The sequence below is a fragment of the Pongo pygmaeus genome, chromosome 1, assembly GCF_028885625.2.
Source record: "Pongo pygmaeus isolate AG05252 chromosome 1, NHGRI_mPonPyg2-v2.0_pri, whole genome shotgun sequence".
NCBI lineage: Eukaryota > Metazoa > Chordata > Mammalia > Primates > Hominidae > Pongo > Pongo pygmaeus.
This window is the reverse complement of record NC_072373.2, coordinates 211,703,687-211,721,711: the sequence shown is the minus strand read 5'-3', so window position 1 is coordinate 211,721,711 and position 18,025 is coordinate 211,703,687. Positions and strand designations below refer to the sequence as shown.

Sequence of the window (18,025 nt, the reverse complement as noted above, 5' to 3'; positions counted from 1 at the left end):
CAGTGCAGGCTCTCAGTGCCTACAGATGGAGGGGCCGGGCCCCACTCACCTTGTCCTCACTCAGGGGCTCAGCATTGGACTCATCTAGAATGATCTCCATGATGCTAAGCACCTGCTCAGCCACAGCTGCGCCCCCACTGTCCTTGCTTTCTTGTTCAGCTACAAGGGCCTGTAGGAGAAGGAGACTCAGTCACTCTCAGAATAAGACCACAGCCACTCACTGCTGATGACAATTGCTCTCAAGGATGCCCTCACAGCCTTACTCCCCAGAGACCATGTGTGTATGACCGTGTGTATGTATGTGCATGTATATGCATGTTCTGAGAGGGAGACAAGCATATGAGCTTTTGATGACAGGGAAAACATGAAGTTCCAGATCTCTTTCTTTGCTGCCCCAAGGAGAGGGGCACTTCTTTCCCACTGGTGTGTGGTCTAGACTGTTTAAGGGACTGCCTTCCTCTTATCTCTGATCTGAACTCAGGAAAGGAGCAAGGAAGCTCTTTGGTGCCATGGCAGCAGCATGGGGGCGGGGGGTGAGCCAGCCAGAGGAGAAGGGCAGCTGAATGACCCAAGCCTCTGCACCAGTCAGCCAGAGAGATAAAGGGCTTGAAGAGGCCGTGAGTCCATTTCATCTGAGCCCAGAACTTCCAAGGCCCACTCTTCTTCACCTGCAGTCCATGCTCCTTACCAGGTTTAGGGTCCCCAGCATGACGTTCAAGGTGTTCATTTCCAGCTTGACCAGTTGCTGCCGGTTGACTTTCACCTTCACGCAGTAACTGAACAATTTCAGTAGCACCTGACAAGAAAAGCCAGTCAAAACCCATGAGGCCACATGAGAATGTAGGACGTGGGGGACAGTAGGAAAGGGACATCTAAGCAGGGTCTACACCATCAGCAGGGGCTCCTCCTGAAATGAAGAGGACAGGAGGGAGAAGTGGCTCTTCAGGAGACACGGTGAGATGGCTGGGCTCTCCCATTAGGCTGGTAGCTCCATTGGCTGGATATATCTCTACCATCTCTAATACAACAGCAGTGACAGCAGTTCCTAATGGAAGAGGTGACGCTCTGTTTGTTGTCTTGGGGGAAATCCCAGCATCAACTCAGACCCTAAACTAATAGTAAAGAAGATGATCCCAAAGCTCGTGGCCTGTGAGAGCTCAGAACCACATAGGTCATTTAAAACAAAGGCACAATAATAACAATAATACATATTCTCATAAACCCTGGGGGAGTGGGGGTGGGGAGTAGTGAAAATAACAGTGTAATATTTGTGGTGCCTCTCTGGAATGCTCTAATCCTTACTAAGGAGATTAGTTGGATGAATACCCAAACAAAACCTTACAATGCAAGAAATGAGTTACATTACAAAATCCATTTTAAAAACAACAATGATAATAGTTAACACAAGTGCAGCTATTTGGGGAAAGACAGTCAGATGCTGCCTCTATAAAGAGGTATTGGAGAAGGGAAGTGGGCCAGCAGGACGGGAAAAGGTGTGCCTAAGAATGTAGTCCTAACTGCCAGGTCCTTCACTGGCTCGCACTGCTCCATGGCACCATGCTGCCCTCTAGGGTAAAATGACACAGTGGCCATAGCTTCTTTCCACAGGGGCCTCTCCCAATGCAGAAAGGCTGGCCCCCACACCTTGCTGCCCCCAACTCACTGTTAGAAGGTGGCGTCCCTGCTTGAAATCTCTGATCCCTGCGAGTCTGTTAAGCATGCATTCCAGGCCCCCACACTGGGCCATCACACCAGCCATTTTATACACTTCTTCTTCATCTTCTTCTTCATCTAGGGGAGAAGGGAAGCCAAGCAGAAATGGAGGGCAAGGTGAAGATGGGAATAAAATAGGCCAGGATAAGACAGCCCTCTTCCTGGCTGATGGCTGACAGCCCTTTTCCGTATCTCCAATAAAGACACGGCCAATAAAAGGGGTCAATGATGGATGATATTAAACTATCCCACTCTCAGTAGGAGCTTTTTTAAAGTTTCAAGTCAATTAAAATTATTTACTCAAATGTCAAAGTATGAGCACCAATACCATCAATGGAGTGGGGGGAGAGGGAGTTAAAAATAAATCTGAACTCCAGTTTACTGTTCATTGCATTTTCCTCTAAAAGTTTGCTGGTGTTTTTTTTTTTTTTTTTTTTTTTTTTGGAACCCTCAGTGGTATCTGCATCGTGCCACAGACATCTCTATTTTTCCTCAATTGAAGAAACAATCTCCCCACAATTCTGATGCAGAGGTACAAGAGAGAAGCTCCTGAGAATGCCCCTAAGTCCTGGGACGTGAGCCGCTCATGAGTCCCGAGCCTCAGATCCAATGTGCAGTGCCATGATTACCTGTAGTAGAGTCCAGGGACTCAATGAACTCCTCTGTGGCATCGCCCAGCAGCCCCCGCATACGATAAACAATCCTCATGGGCTCTCCCTGAGCAGAGAAAGTTGGAGAAAGGTACTTAAAAACAGGCCCAGACAAATGCAAAGGACTCCATACTTGGTCTTGCTTAAAGCCCCAGCAATGTGGAGAGCCTCTATTTTTCTACAAGGTCTCAACCACAACATCTAGAATCCAAATGCACAGCGATTCACTTAGGGGAAAGAATGCTAATTTTATTTTGTGTCTACTAGAAGCTAGACATTCTATGAAACATTTTAACGACACTATCTCCTTCAATTTCATTAGAACACTATGTAATAATCTAACAAATATTTATTGAATGTTTTACTCTGTGCCAGGTTCTATGCTAATTAAGTACTTTATATGATCCTTTTACATAAGGTTACACAGCTTGTTCAAGGTTACCAAGCTATAAGCGGAGGTCTAATTCCAAGCCTGGACCTTCCTCAGGAGTAGAAACTGTCTCCAATCAATAGGGACTACTACCTAGGACAAGCAAGGCCATTTAAATCAAAGAGCTTTGACTCAAGCCTCGGGAATCAAAACAGGAAAAGAGAGTACATCAATCTTTACCTATAGAGATTCAGACGTCTTTATATAACCATACAAGGAGGGGGTTCATCCACAATTCTTTAAGCTAAACCCACAATCTGACTAGAATGATAAGAATCAAGTCTTTTATAAATGACAAAATTACAGCAACTTCACTAAATTGGAGGATCAGGAAAGTTTACTGTATGTCTGGCACTGAGCACATATACTAATATTCTTCTCATTTTGCAGACTAGAAATTGGAGCTCAAAGTGACCATTGATGAAATCCAGTGGGGGATTTGGTAGCACACTAATTCAAGCAGCCTGCCTCCAAGTCTATGCCGAGCTTCAGGACGGGAAACCCTGGAGGAAGACCACCTGCCAGAAAGGCCAGTTGCAGAAGTGTTTCCGGCTACAGAAGCCCAGTGAGAATTCCTCAGAGACAGAACCACCACAGACAATGAACACAGAGCAGGTTCTAGTCAGTAGCTACGGAGGTAGGCTGCTTATCAGGGAAATGGAGGCCAAGGTAGAGAAAGGAGGCTGAAGTCCCAGAACAAAGGCTATCACAAACTCAGGACTTTGCCAGAAAACCTTCTAACTGGATTAAGCACATCAGTGTGAGGGGCAAATGATTCTCAACTTCTATCTTGCTTCGCCATTCAAGGGAAATACCCTTGTGCATTCCATGGGTTCACTACCACTATTTACAAGAGTGTCCCAGAAGCCTTGTCTTAACTTTTTATGTGCATCAGGGATTAAATCTGTATCATTCTGTTTTGATGCTACAATGTCTGTAACAAGAGGTATTGGCTGGGACAGTTCTCTGCCTGTCCCTCAGCCAACAGTGCAACAACGACCCCACTGGCAGTAGACCAACAGTCAACAGTGAGCAGGATTTCCAGCCCAGTGGGAGAAAAGAAAGGAGAGAGGCGGAAATATGTAACAAATTGAAGGTCAAAATGTACAAATAGTATACTGCCAATTTAGTTTCTCAAACTCTACAGAAGTATTTGGGACCAAATCTAGAAAATTTTGCTGTGCGTCCCTGCTACACTAGTTTGCTGTAATTAAGCTACTTATCTGATTCATGTGCTAAAGACCTCTCCTCCCAACAGAAACAAGAGAAGGGAAGAAATGGCAGGGGGAGAGAGAAATGGAGGGGAAGAAAAAGAAACAGGAAGAGAGGAAAGGAAGGAACAGAGAATAAGAAAGGAGGGAAAGGTGAAAGGGACCATCTAATACTTCCATAAGTGGACAAATAGCATCCCTCGTGATGGCCAAAAGGCCCAGAGCACTGGACTTCCTTCATTTCCCTTTTCCCCTCCTCAAGAACAACTGCCTGTTTGAGCCTCCATTCCCCAGCTAGTAAAACAGAAACGATGCTCCTTGATACAGCTACTGGAAAAATGTTCTACTAAGCGAGCAGGCCCATAAAAGCTGAGAACTAATCTCAGTTGAGAGGTGTCCATATTGAAGGGAACAAGACAGCAAGCATTCCCAGCACAGAGCCTCCGACACCCCCTGGCTTTCAGTCCTTGGGGTTTGACAACTTGCACAGCCCAGCAAAATGCTTTTGCTTTCCTGAAGCTTCATGAAGGTCATTAAATGTCCCTCCATTAGTCAGACGCCTCCAAAGGAAAACAAGATTGGTTTTCTCCACACAACCCCAAACAGGGACAGTAAAGCCTTAGAGAGCTGCTACAAGCTAGGTAAGTGATGATGAACAACAGCTCCTGCTGGTACAAGTCTGCATAAGTCAGAAAAGTGAAACCACACCTCCAAACAAGAAAGCAGGCACATACCTCATTCGTGGTACACCAGACTTTCTTGTAAACTTCAGCCACAGGAAGGTCCAAACTAATGATTTTATTGTTCACTAGAAGCTGAACAGAAAAGCAGGTGAAGCTGTTATTCCAAATAATTGTAAGACAAGTAAAATCCAAGAGCAAAGGGCACCTTACAGCAATGGCTGATAATTCATAATTTTTATATGTCATGGACCTATCAACTCCCCCACTCTTAAAAAATCCTCATGTATGCAAAACACACAGAGAATTTTGTGCACAATTTCAGGGGCTGAAAACATCCCTAACCCACACACAGGCTCCAGCTTAGACACACCCACTGGGGACCTTCTCCTGCCGGCTCAGCACCAGAAAAGGCTTTTCACTATGTAAAAATGTCAGACCCTCAAGGGTCTGCCAGAAAGTAACTGACACAGGGACATAAACCTGCACAGGGGGTAAAATGCCAATATTTAGGGGGCTCAGGTAGCTCAGACTCACCGAGAAGTCTCTGTCAGAGGCAGTAACAATAATAAATACCCACCACCACTACAACCGACAGCCACTACGTAGAAAGGTGGGAATCATTAACCCCAACTTACAGAGCGGAGCAACTGAAGGCCACCTGCCCCAAGTTAATCAGCTACTAGGAAGAAGCACCTGGATTTGGTTAGCCTAGGAGGAAGCCCCTAATCGTAAACGTGAACAGCACTGTCCTATGGTCATCACCTCCATGCCACTGTCATCTTCCAGGAGGGCCACTAAGTCACAGTCCTGGCAAATCTTGTTCTTTATATCCCTCATCAGCGGCCCGATGCCTGGCTCATTGCTGCTATACGGGTTCCCAGGCATCCTGCCCTGTAAGAAGTCTTCTTGTTGGGGATCCTTCTCCAGGGTCACGAAGAACTCAGTGACTTCATTCTCCTCCTGGAGGACAGACAGAAGGGTGCATCAGAAGGGATGGCAGAGGTGGAGATTTATACCATGCTACCTTGTTCTATGGACACTCGAGGAAAACACACCAAACTCAGCAAGTCCCCCAAACATTTAAAGATATAAAGGACAGGAAACTCAGAGGTACTTCCAAAAATCTAAACAAACTCAAGTAAACTAAAATATCAAGCATCTCCGCTGAAACCCCAGGGTGGATTAGGAGATAAAGCCTAACAAGCAGACAAGGAGTGACATATGAGAGATGTATTAAAAAATGGGGGAAGGGGTGCGAGGAGGGACTTTCCTTCCTCCTCCTGCTGGTCTCATGTGATGCTAACCAATTTGGGGCCAGAGGACTTTGTCACTGATGACCCTGAAGTCAAGAAAAGGGCTTCTCTATGGGACATGACACTCAGGTACACACCCCCAATGAGCTCTCATTGCTAGCTCATGATACTAGTGTTCATCTTTCTTCAATAGCAGGAAGGGTTCTCTGGATGATACTGTGCTTCTACACAGTTCAGGCTAGGGAAAAAAACACACGCTGCACGTGTGCACAAAACACAGGGCAGCTAAAGAAGGAAGAGAGTAAAAATATCTTTATATTCTAGCTCAATACTGCTTCTTCCACAGTATGTTGGACTGATATGTAATGGGATTTTGGCAATGGAGGTTAGACCTAGTTTTTAAAAAAACATGACTCTTTACTTGAATCTAGGAAATAAGACCAAGGAAGGTCATTAAATGTCCCATTATTAGCAAGAGGAAAATTATGAGGTTGTTTCTCTTTTATGGCGGTGGATCTTCTTTCACTAATGACTAAGTGGCCCACAGCTGGTACAATTCCCCATCACTTTAACGAATCACCAAGAGGCTTCATGGCAAAGTGGGCCATGCTGACACTCGAGAGCCATGGGAAGCACCACACTGCTTACAGGATAAATGATGCTGCAGAGCCTCTCGAAGATGAACACCGGGGTCCGGTAGTCATCCAGATTGTAGCGCTTGGCTGTCTCAATGCACACAGCCATGAAGGCCTTGGTTTCTGATTCTGTACCTGCCAGAAATCAAAGCGGCCAAGTTAGGAAAGAGCCTCTCCCATGGAAGGTGAAATGAGAATTCTAATTGAAGTACCATCACTGACAAATTATTTCTGTCTGGTAAGTCTTTAAATGCCCTACATGGCAATATCAATAGTTCAAATTGGAAATTTGATGCTGATTGATTTTATCCGCAGACCACATTCAGTTTGAAACCCATAACACCCAAGTCCACACACTTCATCATGGTTGGCTGTGTACATGTCTTGCTCTCTCTCAGGATATAACCTCCTCAAGGAGAGGGACTGTGCCTTATTTAACTAGCATCTCCTTGCCCAAAAAACAGGCACTCAGAAAATGTCAAATAATCCTGTGTTCCAGTCAAATCAAAAGGAAGTTATAGTTAGTTTTTAGCTTCATTCTAAAAGATTAGGTAGAATGTCCTCTATAAGCGAAAAAACACAACTTAAAGTAACATGAAGGTGAGAAAATATGGTCTTTAAAAAATAAGGTCTTGTGAGCACTTTGAGCTCAAAAGTTGGAGACCAGCCAAGGCAATGTGGCGAAACGCCATTTCTACAAAAAATACAAAAATTAGCTGGGTGTGGTGGCACACGCCTATAGTCCCAGCTACTCAGGAGGCTGAGGTGGGAGGATGGTTTGAGCCCAGAAGGTGGAGGTTACAGTGAGCCTCGATCACACCACTGTACCCCAGCCTGGGTGACAAAGTGAAACTTTGGGGGAAAAAAAAAAAAAGTCCCACTGTTGCATTCCTGGGTGGGTCTGAATTGAAAAAAAAAAAAAAAAAAAAGGTAAAGGTCCCTGACAAAGTCACAAACCAGCTCAGTATGGCACGATGAAAATGGCATCAGAAAGAGTTCCATTTCAGGCAATAAGGCAAACGAGGTTCCCTGATCTACTCCTCACTCTCCACCACTCAAAAACAATTTAAAGTGTTGAATAAAAATGTATCAATGAACTGCCACACCAACACAGAACAGCCAAAAGCCATAAACTAAGAGAAATCGGGAAGCCAGGGAGATAAGCAAAATACGAGTCAGTTTTTGCATTGAGCTTTTGTTTCCATGCCCTGCCCAGATTTGAGAGGTGGATAAAGCCCCGAATCCACTGAGGCAAAGAATCTAGCAGGAACCCTCAACCCCATGCCCCACAAATACAAATCTAGTACCCCAAAGAGCTACACCCTTGGTGCAGAGATCAGCTATCCCTTTCCCCCAACCAAATAACTGAGGAAATTGGCTTTCCTTAAACTTTACCATCAAGTGGCAGGGCAAAATCTCCTCTGAAAACCTGTAATGAGCTGTCCCCTTATAGGGGCTTGCGGCTCAAACCTCTCACTACCTAGGAGGTCTGAAAATCCTGAGGCTCAGAACTGGGACAGCAGTACCCTGCACTGCCTCACAGAAGCAGTTCTTCACCTCCTCTGGAGAAACCCATCTTTGGCCCAGTCCTAAATAATTTCCACAGATAAAGCTAAAAAATATGAGGTCACAGTCAAAACTCATAAAACACAACAAGACTTTAAGGTATCATGAGCAAGAGCCAAAATAACAAGCCGCAGAATCAGGCATGTAAATATCTCAAATTTTAGAATTATCAGACACAAATGTTTAATTTGTGTGCTTATAGATCATATAGAGGGAAGTGTGAATTTTTAAAAAGAGACCTCACGCCTGTAATCCCAGTACTTTGGGAGGCCGAGGCAGGCGGATCATCTGGGGTTGGGAGTTCGAGACCAGCCTGACCAACATGGAGAAACCCCGTCTCTACTAAAAATACAAAATTAGCTGGGCGTGGTGGTGCATGCCTGTAATCCCAGATACTCAGGAAGGCTGAGGCAGAAGAATCGCTTGAACCCTGGAGGTAGAGGTTGCGGTGAGCCGAGATTGCGTCACTGCACTCCAGCCTGGGCAACAAGAGCGAAACTTGGTCTCAAAAAATAAAAAATAAAAAACAGACCATAAAATCTAGAACTACAAGAATTCAACAGGTAGATTAAACATTTGCACATAGTGAAGAAAAACTGAATTGAACAAATTGTCAAAAATGCAGCATAAATACATAATGAGATGAACATTATAAGAGATGGAGAGATATGGATGACAGAGTGAAAATGGAGTTTCACAAGGAAAAGAAAGAGAACACAGCAGAGGGGATTAAAGAGACAATGGCTGAGAATTTTCCAGACTGATAGAAGACACCAATCAGAGAGCCTTTGACCTTGCACCGCTCTATAAGCTCAACATGAAAAATCCAAAGTGACTGAGCCCAGCTCTAGAATTTAAAATTCCAAGAGCCAACACTTTGTCAAGAAATGAGTCTCTCTTTGAATGCAGGGAAATGTTTGCCACCCCTCTTCTGGCTCTGTAGAACTGGGGGAAATTGGTCAAATGCACCTCACCAGCCCCAGAAGGGACAGTGCCTTAGGCTCCAGGCCACTAGGCAGTGCTACCTGTGGTCATGTCCTCCAGCATCTCCAGCAGCATGTCCTGTGTCTCATCAATCAGCTTGGTCCTCTGCACCACCAGCTTCCGCAAGCACAGGTATCCATTCAGCACAGTACCCACCAAGCGACTTTTAAAATGTCTTTTGATGGACTCCACCTCAACAAAGGAGGAGAGAAGGCCTGTGGAGACAGGAAAATGTTGCTGTGAGAGCTCTGGATGAAAACATAACGAAAGTCTGTGTCTCAAAAGATTATGAGCAACTCAAAAAGCAGGGAAAATCTATCTTTGTGCATGGCACAGAGCAGGTGCTCAACAAGTGGAAACAGTCAATAGCAAACAGGGTCTCAAAATCATAAACGTATCAATACAGAAAAAAAATGCAGAGCTTAAATCTGCACTAAGGTCAGTACCAGAGAGAAGAGAGTCAACCCTAGCACCCAAGGAACTAAGGGTTGTCCCTAAACAGACTCAGGATGCCCTAAAGGAAGGTCCAGGTGGCTCTCTTTACCTGTGAGACTTTTAAGGGCATAACCCTGCTGCAGATCAGTACTCAGGGTAGCCTCCTCCAGGGCCAGCAGACGAGCTATTTCCTAAACAGGATGACAAGTGCAGTCAGTGTGATAGCACTGCCAAGGATACCAGTTAACTCCACCACTGTCCCAGGAGCTTGCAGCACCAGACACTCAGTAGTTACATCTTCTTAATCGAACTCTTACAGAACTCCTTTCCAGGAGACCAAGAACAGTCGCAGCGCTGGTAAGGGATTGCTTAAAAACTGTAAACAGTCCAAATGCTCCCAAGAGTTTGCTATAACCATATAATAAATACAATAAAGTCATAAAAATTATTTCCAAACACCTTCAACAAATATTTCTTCTCAGCAAAAACAAACAAACAAAACACCATGGTAGAGTTTACATCAAGGTACAATGAAGGGGGAATTAGGGAAGGGTCTCTCTTGGGCAATAGGGTAGTATACCTTGGTGATGAGGTTGCCCACATAGGGTAGGACTCCCCGAGCTGCCAAGTAGACTTTCCAGTGCGCGGAAGTGATGAGCTTCTGGTAGAGAGCCAGGTACTCAGCTGCACACTCCCCAGCTATGCTCAGCTCATCCAGGTAACTGCCACCAAGAGGGAGAGGGCACACTAGTCAAGAACTCTAGCATTTTGAACAGCTCCAAGGCTCCCCTTTCTCCTCCCAATCTTTCCTATCTTCTGCTGTCTGTCTCTCCTGCTACCTAGAGGGTGGAGGAACAGCATCCAAGACAGCTCCAATTCCCACATGGGAATTTCCCATACCTAGGAAGCATTCAGAGCACACCGCAGGGAGTGAATGCCACAGAATCTAAGCATTCATATTTTGGCACTGATGCTATGAGAGAATTAAATAAGATAATGCATGCCAAGCATTTATGCACTCAATCTTGATCAATATTAGCTGCATAAGATCTCAAATATTAGCTGCTGCTGCTAACAGCCTCACTACCACCACCACCACTACTATCACTAGAAGTCAGCTTTTTAACACTTTGTTGTTTCTGGGGTCTTCTACAGGGAATGAGGTATGCCTTTCATTACCCTGATCCACGGATTCCCCCGGGGAAGATGAAAAGGCTCTAGAGGAAGTCTAACCACGCTCCCCATCCCACTCCCAAATGGTACCTGGTAAGCAGGTCCAGGACCTGCTGCTTGCGGCTGGGAATGGTGGCTAGAGCTTCCACAATGGTACAGGCTGCCTGCCGTGCGGCCTGTGTTGCTGGAGTGAAAAGCACCTGCAGGACAGGGGAGAGAAGGGGCTGTAGGCTCAGAGGATGCCCTGCCTCACTAAGCCCCCAGCAGGGCAGTCAACTGCCACCCATCTAGGAGAGGTCTTCTGGGCACCTCTCTAGGAAAATGTTAAGAGGTAAAAATCACCAGCTAACACAAGACTCAACTGCTTTAGATGGGGAAAGGGGCTGTGAAAGAGCCCTGCTTCTGCCTGGAGACTTCTCCATCAGGAGATGTGAAGAACATACCTACAATAAGTGAGGTAGGAGAAAGGGATCTTCCTTAGCAAAGATGCTGATCATTCTTTTTTGGGGACACTTATATGCTGAATACTTTCATTTAATGTAAACCAAGTATTTCTTATTTTATATATCACCGGACAAATGGATTACCTAACACAGAATTACTTTAGCTAGAAAGAGGAGGGAGGGGAAGGACAGCAGAAGATATGAAAAATGGAAGGAGAAAAGAGACTATGGTCAGGGAGGAAAGCAGAAAGCACAAGGAGTGTGTTAAGATAAGCAGAGGAAGTTCTGTTTCAGCGAGTCCACCATGCTGGCCCAACAGCTACAACCAAGAACCTGTACTCACTCCCTGTTTGAAAGGAAGCAAGATGAACAAAGAGAAAGAGACGGCAGCGCAGACACATGGCGAGGGGCAGAAACATATTGCTCAGAGTCTGGGGTCAGGGGCACAAGGGGTGAAGAGTCCAGAAGTGGCCACTCACTTGTCGCAGCCAGTTGTTATGCCCCAGTTTGAGATCCAAGGGGGAGGTCCTCTTCCCCCGACGACTCAGGAACTGTTTCCACCTCCACACATACTTCTCAGTCAAATAGAGATGGCGGAGCTCTGATTTGCTGGGGGCTTTCCCATTGCCATCCATCCCTGCAAGGCCAAGGGTTGCAGGGGTAGGTAAGTAAACGAGAGTGACAGAAGGCAGGGCTGTCAGAGCACAGGCAGGACTTCCCGGCGTCTTGAAGAGAAAGACAAACCTCTGATAGGAAGACACTTCTTCCAGGCATCATAGGATGCCTTGGGGTCTCTCTTGAGCCACAGTTGAGCCTGGGCATGGATCTCATTGCAGTATGGCTTCACCGTGGTGAGGGCCTCGACGGGGACATCCTGGAGGAGGCAGGTGGAGCAAGGTGAGGGCACTCAAGGGCACACCTGAGCCATAGCCCCAACAGCATGGCACTGGTGCCCCAGGGGGTGATGTGCAAAGGCAAGAAGATCAGGAGGATCAACATGTGTATCATCTTTTATGCCCAAATATGTGTTCCTGTTAAACCATTTTGATCCAATTTAGCAGCAGTATCTCCACATTGAGCTTAAGGTCACTGATTTTTATTGTGCAGCAGAAGCTGTGGCTGGCTTCCTACAGACAATCCTACAGCACATACACTAATTCCTATCCCATGGCTGATTTGCAGTTTCCTAAGCATAAACCTTCCAAGAGTCACAAGTAGCCTCCAGAATGCAAATTGTCACTAACCAGAAGCAGCCTGCAGAGAGATAGCCACAGACGACACTCCAGTCCAGCGCATCTCAAGCTGTTTGGCATCAGAACCCTGTTATAATCTTCGAAAATTATTAAGGACTCCAGAGAGCTTTGCTTTACATGGTTGTATCTATTGACATTTCTCATGTTAAAAATTAAAACTGGCTGGGCGCGGCGCCTCATGCCTACAATCCCAGCACTTTGGGAGTCCAAGGCAGACAGATGATGCTTTAGTCCAGGAGTTCGAGACCAGCCTGGCTAATATGGTGAAACTCCATTTAGATACAAAATACAAAAAAATTAGCTGGTAGTATATGCCTGTAGTCCCAAGCTACTCAGGGGGCTGAGGCAGGAGGATTGCTTGCACCCAGAAGGCAGGGTTTGCAGTGAGCCGAGATCATGCCACTGCACTCCAGCCTGGGTGACAGAGTGGGACCCTGTCTCAAAAAAAAAAATAAAAAATAAAAAACTGAGAAATTCTTAAGATATTTGTTAATTCATTTAAAAAGAAAAGTAAATCTATTATTTGTCAACCTAAATTTTATATTTTCCAAAACAAAAATAACCTACAGAAAGACGTGGCACTGTTTTATATTTTTGTTAATTATTTAATGACTGCTTTGTAAGACATCTGGATTCTCATATCTGCTTCTATGGTCAAAGTGTCATGACAGGTTGTTTGGGTTGAAGTATATGAAAAACATTTCGCCTCATACAGATATACAGTTGGAAAAGGAAAGAATATTTTAATACCTTTTTCAACTAGTTGTGGATTTTTTTCGTTGAGACTATACCAAAACTCAACAAATTATAGGGTCTGAAAGATTAGCTGTAGTATGGACTCTGAAAGCACATCAATAAACTCTTCACACTTCATTATACTAACCTTCATCTTTTACCTGGCAGGATACTATAACATGCATTGGTCATTTAGAAAACACTGGTTTACACAGTTATGTCAGTTCTTCTTACAGCTCACTTCATTCATTTTGAGGAAAATATCTGCCAAATACCTAAGCCTGAACAACCACAATTTGCCCATCAACCATTTTCTTCAAGCACAAGCGGAGATCCATGGAAAGGCAGCTGGTTTGGCTTGCATCTCACACAAGTGCCTTTTCTCAGCACAACTGCTGTACTTGGGGTGTAGCACAGGCGCTTTCTGTGTACTCATTTTGTCACACTGAGCATTAAATAGATTAGTACCCAAAAGTGGAGATTTAATAAAATTAATTTGTACTGCTTCATCAAGGATATTCTTGATGAAACCGGGTGGCAGTGAAGAACTGCACGGGGCCACCACCTTGTCAACCTAAGGCACTGGCCGTCTCCCCAGCAGCAAAGGTTTTGTACCGTCAGCACAAACATCACAAGAATTACAGGGGCAAATAGTGTCTTAGGACAATTATGAAAATAACTTTGTCCTCACAGATCTTTGAAAGTCTTAAGAACACCCCGGAGTCTGTGAGCCAGATTTTAGGAACTGCTGCTCTCGCTAAGTTACAAGGAACAAAATGTGAACATCCACACCAGGCCTCAGTCCTTACAGGGTAAGTAATTCTGTGAAAAATCTCCCTTTGCCTCACACTGTGGAAACAATGATGGTCATGTAGGGATAGGTGTCCTCTTCTCAACCAAGGGCCGATTTTACTTGCTGGGAATCTTGGGGGAAATAATCCCTCCATCAAAGGGAAGGAAGCAGAGTGCCTCGTGCTGCCTTTTCTGAAGGCAGCTTCAGTGTCCAGCTTCCCCACATCATAACCCTAGTGCTTAGCACTCAAAAAGCAATCTTCCTGCCATGAGGACTCTGTTGCCCATAAGGGATGGCCCATCAGACAGAAGGACCCAAGGCCCAATCCAGGGAAAGCTGGTGGCAGAGCCTTAGGCATGGCCCAAAGAAAGAACTATGGCCTCCCAATTCAAAAGCTGATACAAGCAAGTCAATCTGTGGCTCAGCTACAGTTATTTTAGGATAAAAACTTGGTTTCATTTATTCACTTAACAATAATTTACTAAGCAGCTATTATAGATGTTATACCATCCTACATACTAGACATAAAAAGTATTACTAAGATGGTCCAGTCCCTGGATTCAAGGAGCTTACAGCTAGCCTAGTAGAGAACTGACCCTCTAAGGAGCAGCTAACAAAGTGAAGGAAAACATTCTAGGCAAAGAAAGCAGGAGATAGCCACAGCTAACATTTGTTAAGGATTAACTTAGGCAGACACTGTTTTGATCACTTAGTCTGCATTATGTCATTTATTTTTCACAACACTTCAAGGTGGAGACTATATTCCCATTTTATAGATGGGGAAACTAAGGAACGACTTGCCCAACGTCACGATGCTAATAAATGGAAGCGCTGGGATTTGAACTCAGGAAGTCTGCTTCAGAGCCTGGGATTTCTATCACTGCACAGCCCTGCATGTGCAAAGGTACAGGGGTAGGAAGGACACAATGCTTTCTGGGGGCTGCAAGTTATCTAACATGACTGGAGAGAGTTCATCCTTCACAGCTAGCCACTTTGCTCTCTGCTTTGCAGTTTCATGTTTATTTGACTTGAACCATCCTTCTCAAAAATCCCAACCCATGTCTGCTGAACTAAGGCAAAGGCTGCACTGGAGCCACTCAGGGGAGGTGGGCTCAAGGCAAAGCGGAGACCATGAGAAGGCAGGGCACACTGCCAGGGAATGAGGAGGGCGGCCGCCCTGCCCTTCCTTGTTAGACCCCTGCTTGGCCCAGTACCTTGTTCTTCTTGCTAGTGGGAGCAGGTGGTTTTATCAGCTTCTGCAAGATCCTCAGGCACATGAGGGTAATGTTCTCAACCACCACAGGAGTCTTAATGTTCACAGCCATGAGGAAAAGGCTGAGAGCTAGGGATGGTCAGGAAAGGCAGAGTCACAATCAGGAACACTACACATCTGCTCTGCAGAGGCCGCCCAAGCATCAGTTTCCCTCCTCCCCTCCCACTCCAGCCAGGACTGCTCCTTGGAGCCTCCTTTCCTCCTTTCCTTTCTCTGAAAATCCCCTAACTCACCACAGCGTAACCGGAGCTCCCAGCAGCTGTCCTCCTTGGAGATAGAATCCGTCAGCAGCAGCATTTCATACTGCAGGCTACTTGCCTAGAAGGTAATGGGAAGAGACATGAGTCAAGAGGGTCAGCTCCGGTCCAGCGACTCTTAACTATTAATACAATTTCCAGTCCTAGGTGGCTCCAACAAAGACAAAGGACAGACGGAGACCCTTGTGCTCCAGGCTCTTCCCTGGGAAAACCATTCTGGGATAATGTTCTGCTCCTTCCCTCCTCAGTCACCGCAGGACCTGGGAGGGGAAGCTGAGGAACACAAGGCATGTGAGGGGAAGTCAGAGAGGACAGCTGGGTCTGCTAGGCCGGCTCACCAGATCGGGGTTGGCCCAGTGGCCCTTCAGGGCTGTGGAGACCTTGCCAATAATCAGGTCATTCATCTGCTGAGTGGCTTCTGGGTTGTCTCTGCGGAAGCAAATAGAAATGGAGTCCTGTAATTCACAATCAGGTGTGACACTCCTTTCCACCTGAAGGGGCCCAGAGAAAATGAAATCAATGTCTAAGGCTACCCGGCCCCAAATTTTCTACTTCCTTCCTGGGGCAAGACTACAGCTTTAGCTTCACAAAACCATGGTCGGTAATAATAAAGGATCCATCACAGCCGCCTTACCTATGAACAGAAGCTAACTGAGGGAAGAGCAGCACCACCTTATGGGGCCCATGTCCCAGGCGACAGAGCCCCTGCTGTCTGGTGTGACACAGTCTCCAAAACCTAGAGGTCCACTCTCAGTCTTGGTCACAACTCTTTCCCTGTCTTCTCCATCCGCCTGCATGTCATTTTCCACAAGGCCCTCACATTCCAGTTTACGTCTCTTTGTAACAATGTTCCCATTATTAATTTAAAAAAACAAACCGTATCACTCACTCTTGCTTCCCAACATACTGAATAAGCCCCAAAGTCCTTACACAGGCCCACAAGACCCTATGGGATCTGGCCCTCGCACCCTCCGACCTGAGCCTCCTCCTGAGTCTTCCCTACTGCATCCCTGTCTCCAGCTACACGGGTTCCTTGTGATGCCCTAGCATTCCTGGCACGTACCTGCTCTCAGCTCCCCACTTGCTACTTCCTAGGCATGCAGCCCACTGCTGAGACATTGCCATGACCTCATGATCAACTCCTGACCTCGTGATCTGCCTGCCTTGACCTCCCAAAGTGCTGGGATTACAGGTGTGAGCCACCACATTCAGCCCTATTTTTGTATTTTTCTTTCCTTTATTTTATTTTATTTTTTTTTTGAGATGGAGTTTCGCTTGTTGCCCAGGCTGGAGTACAATGGCACGATCTCGACTCACCGCAATCTCCGCCTCCCAGGTTCAAGCGATTCTCCTGTCTCAGCCCCCCAAGTAGCTGAGATTACAGGCATGCACCACTACACCTGGCTAATTTTATATTTTTAGTAGAGATGGGATTTCTCCATGTTGGTCAGGCTGGTCTTGAACTCCGACCTCAGGTGATCCACCCGCCTTGGCCTGCCAAAGTGCTGGGATTGCAGGCGTGAGCCACAGCACCTGGCCCTATTTTTGTATTTTTAACGGAGACGAGGTTTTACCATGTTGGCCAGGCTGGTCTTGAACTCCTGACCTCAAGTGATCCGCCAGCCTCAGCTGCCAAAGTGCTGGGATTACGGGCAAGAGCCACTGCGCCCAGCCTACTGTCAGTATTTTTCAGATGAGGAAAACACAGACTCAGAGAAATTAAGGAATCTGTCCAAGGCGTATAGTACAAGGTATCAGATACTGAAACTGAGTCTTTCCAATCCAGAGTCCAAGCTCTTAATCTCCAGGCCCCACTGCTCGGCTCCACTATCTTCCTTCATGTGAGTCTTTCTTGAATTCAAGTGTCTCCCTTTCCTTCCCTCACAAGGACTCAGAGACAGTTTCCTCAAGACACTATACTGGAACCAAAAAAGCACAAGCCAATCATGCCATTTACAAGGAAACCTGGGTTTCAATGCTCCCCAAGCTCGCTCACCTACACCCTGTGTCTCTTTCCATCTTTCCTTTGTTATAAGCTACCTAACTTGCTGGGTGGTCAGAAGCACTATTCTGTGTACTCTCTAACGCGCCTGGCATGGCTGCCAGTGTCAGTAGGAATCACTAGGCCCATAACCATGGTGTAGGTACTGACCGAGTTAGGAGGCACATGAGCTGGCGGACCTCCTCCCGCATGGCCGCAGCCCCTCGGCGAAGATTATAATCAAAGAGCTCCCGGATAAGGCCCTGGGAGACAAGGATGTGCCTCAAGGCTGGGTTGGTGGCCAGGGCCCGAAGTAGTGTGATACAATGTTCTGTGACAGCCGAGGCACAGCCATAGCACTTGGTGGAGGATGTGTGGCCACAGCCCAGGACGGATAAGGCACGGTACTGGCTGGCAGTGAATGTGGGCTGCACAGAGGTCCGGGATGATTTAGTGGCTGCTTCCCTCTGCTGTAGGTCATATTCCAACAACTCTTTGCGTGAAGCAAAGACTTTCTAAGAAGAAAAAGGCAACAATAATGGGAATTAGCAATTAAA

The 18,025-nt window shown here is 46.1% G+C and overlaps 1 protein-coding gene across 13 annotated transcripts in view; it reads right to left on the bottom strand.

The window, feature by feature from the left end:
* UBR4 (ubiquitin protein ligase E3 component n-recognin 4) overlaps positions 1-18,025 on the bottom strand; it is a 136,303-nt gene that overhangs the window by 20,961 nt on the left and 97,317 nt on the right. For all 13 annotated transcript variants that reach the window (XM_063667865.1, XM_063667903.1, XM_063667873.1 and 10 more), the window contains 17 exons: positions 17,640-17,983; positions 15,826-15,916; positions 15,464-15,548; positions 15,172-15,299; positions 11,921-12,050; positions 11,656-11,813; positions 10,824-10,933; positions 10,141-10,282; positions 9,670-9,751; positions 9,167-9,340; positions 6,589-6,710; positions 5,450-5,647; positions 4,739-4,819; positions 2,343-2,430; positions 1,664-1,791; positions 689-796; positions 50-169 (listed from right to left, as the gene is read on the bottom strand). In XM_063667865.1, coding sequence (XP_063523935.1) covers positions 50-169; positions 689-796; positions 1,664-1,791; positions 2,343-2,430; positions 4,739-4,819; positions 5,450-5,647; positions 6,589-6,710; positions 9,167-9,340; positions 9,670-9,751; positions 10,141-10,282; positions 10,824-10,933; positions 11,656-11,813; positions 11,921-12,050; positions 15,172-15,299; positions 15,464-15,548; positions 15,826-15,916; positions 17,640-17,983 — 2,289 coding nt within the window. The remainder of the gene's footprint in view (positions 1-49; positions 170-688; positions 797-1,663; positions 1,792-2,342; positions 2,431-4,738; positions 4,820-5,449; positions 5,648-6,588; positions 6,711-9,166; positions 9,341-9,669; positions 9,752-10,140; positions 10,283-10,823; positions 10,934-11,655; positions 11,814-11,920; positions 12,051-15,171; positions 15,300-15,463; positions 15,549-15,825; positions 15,917-17,639; positions 17,984-18,025) is intronic.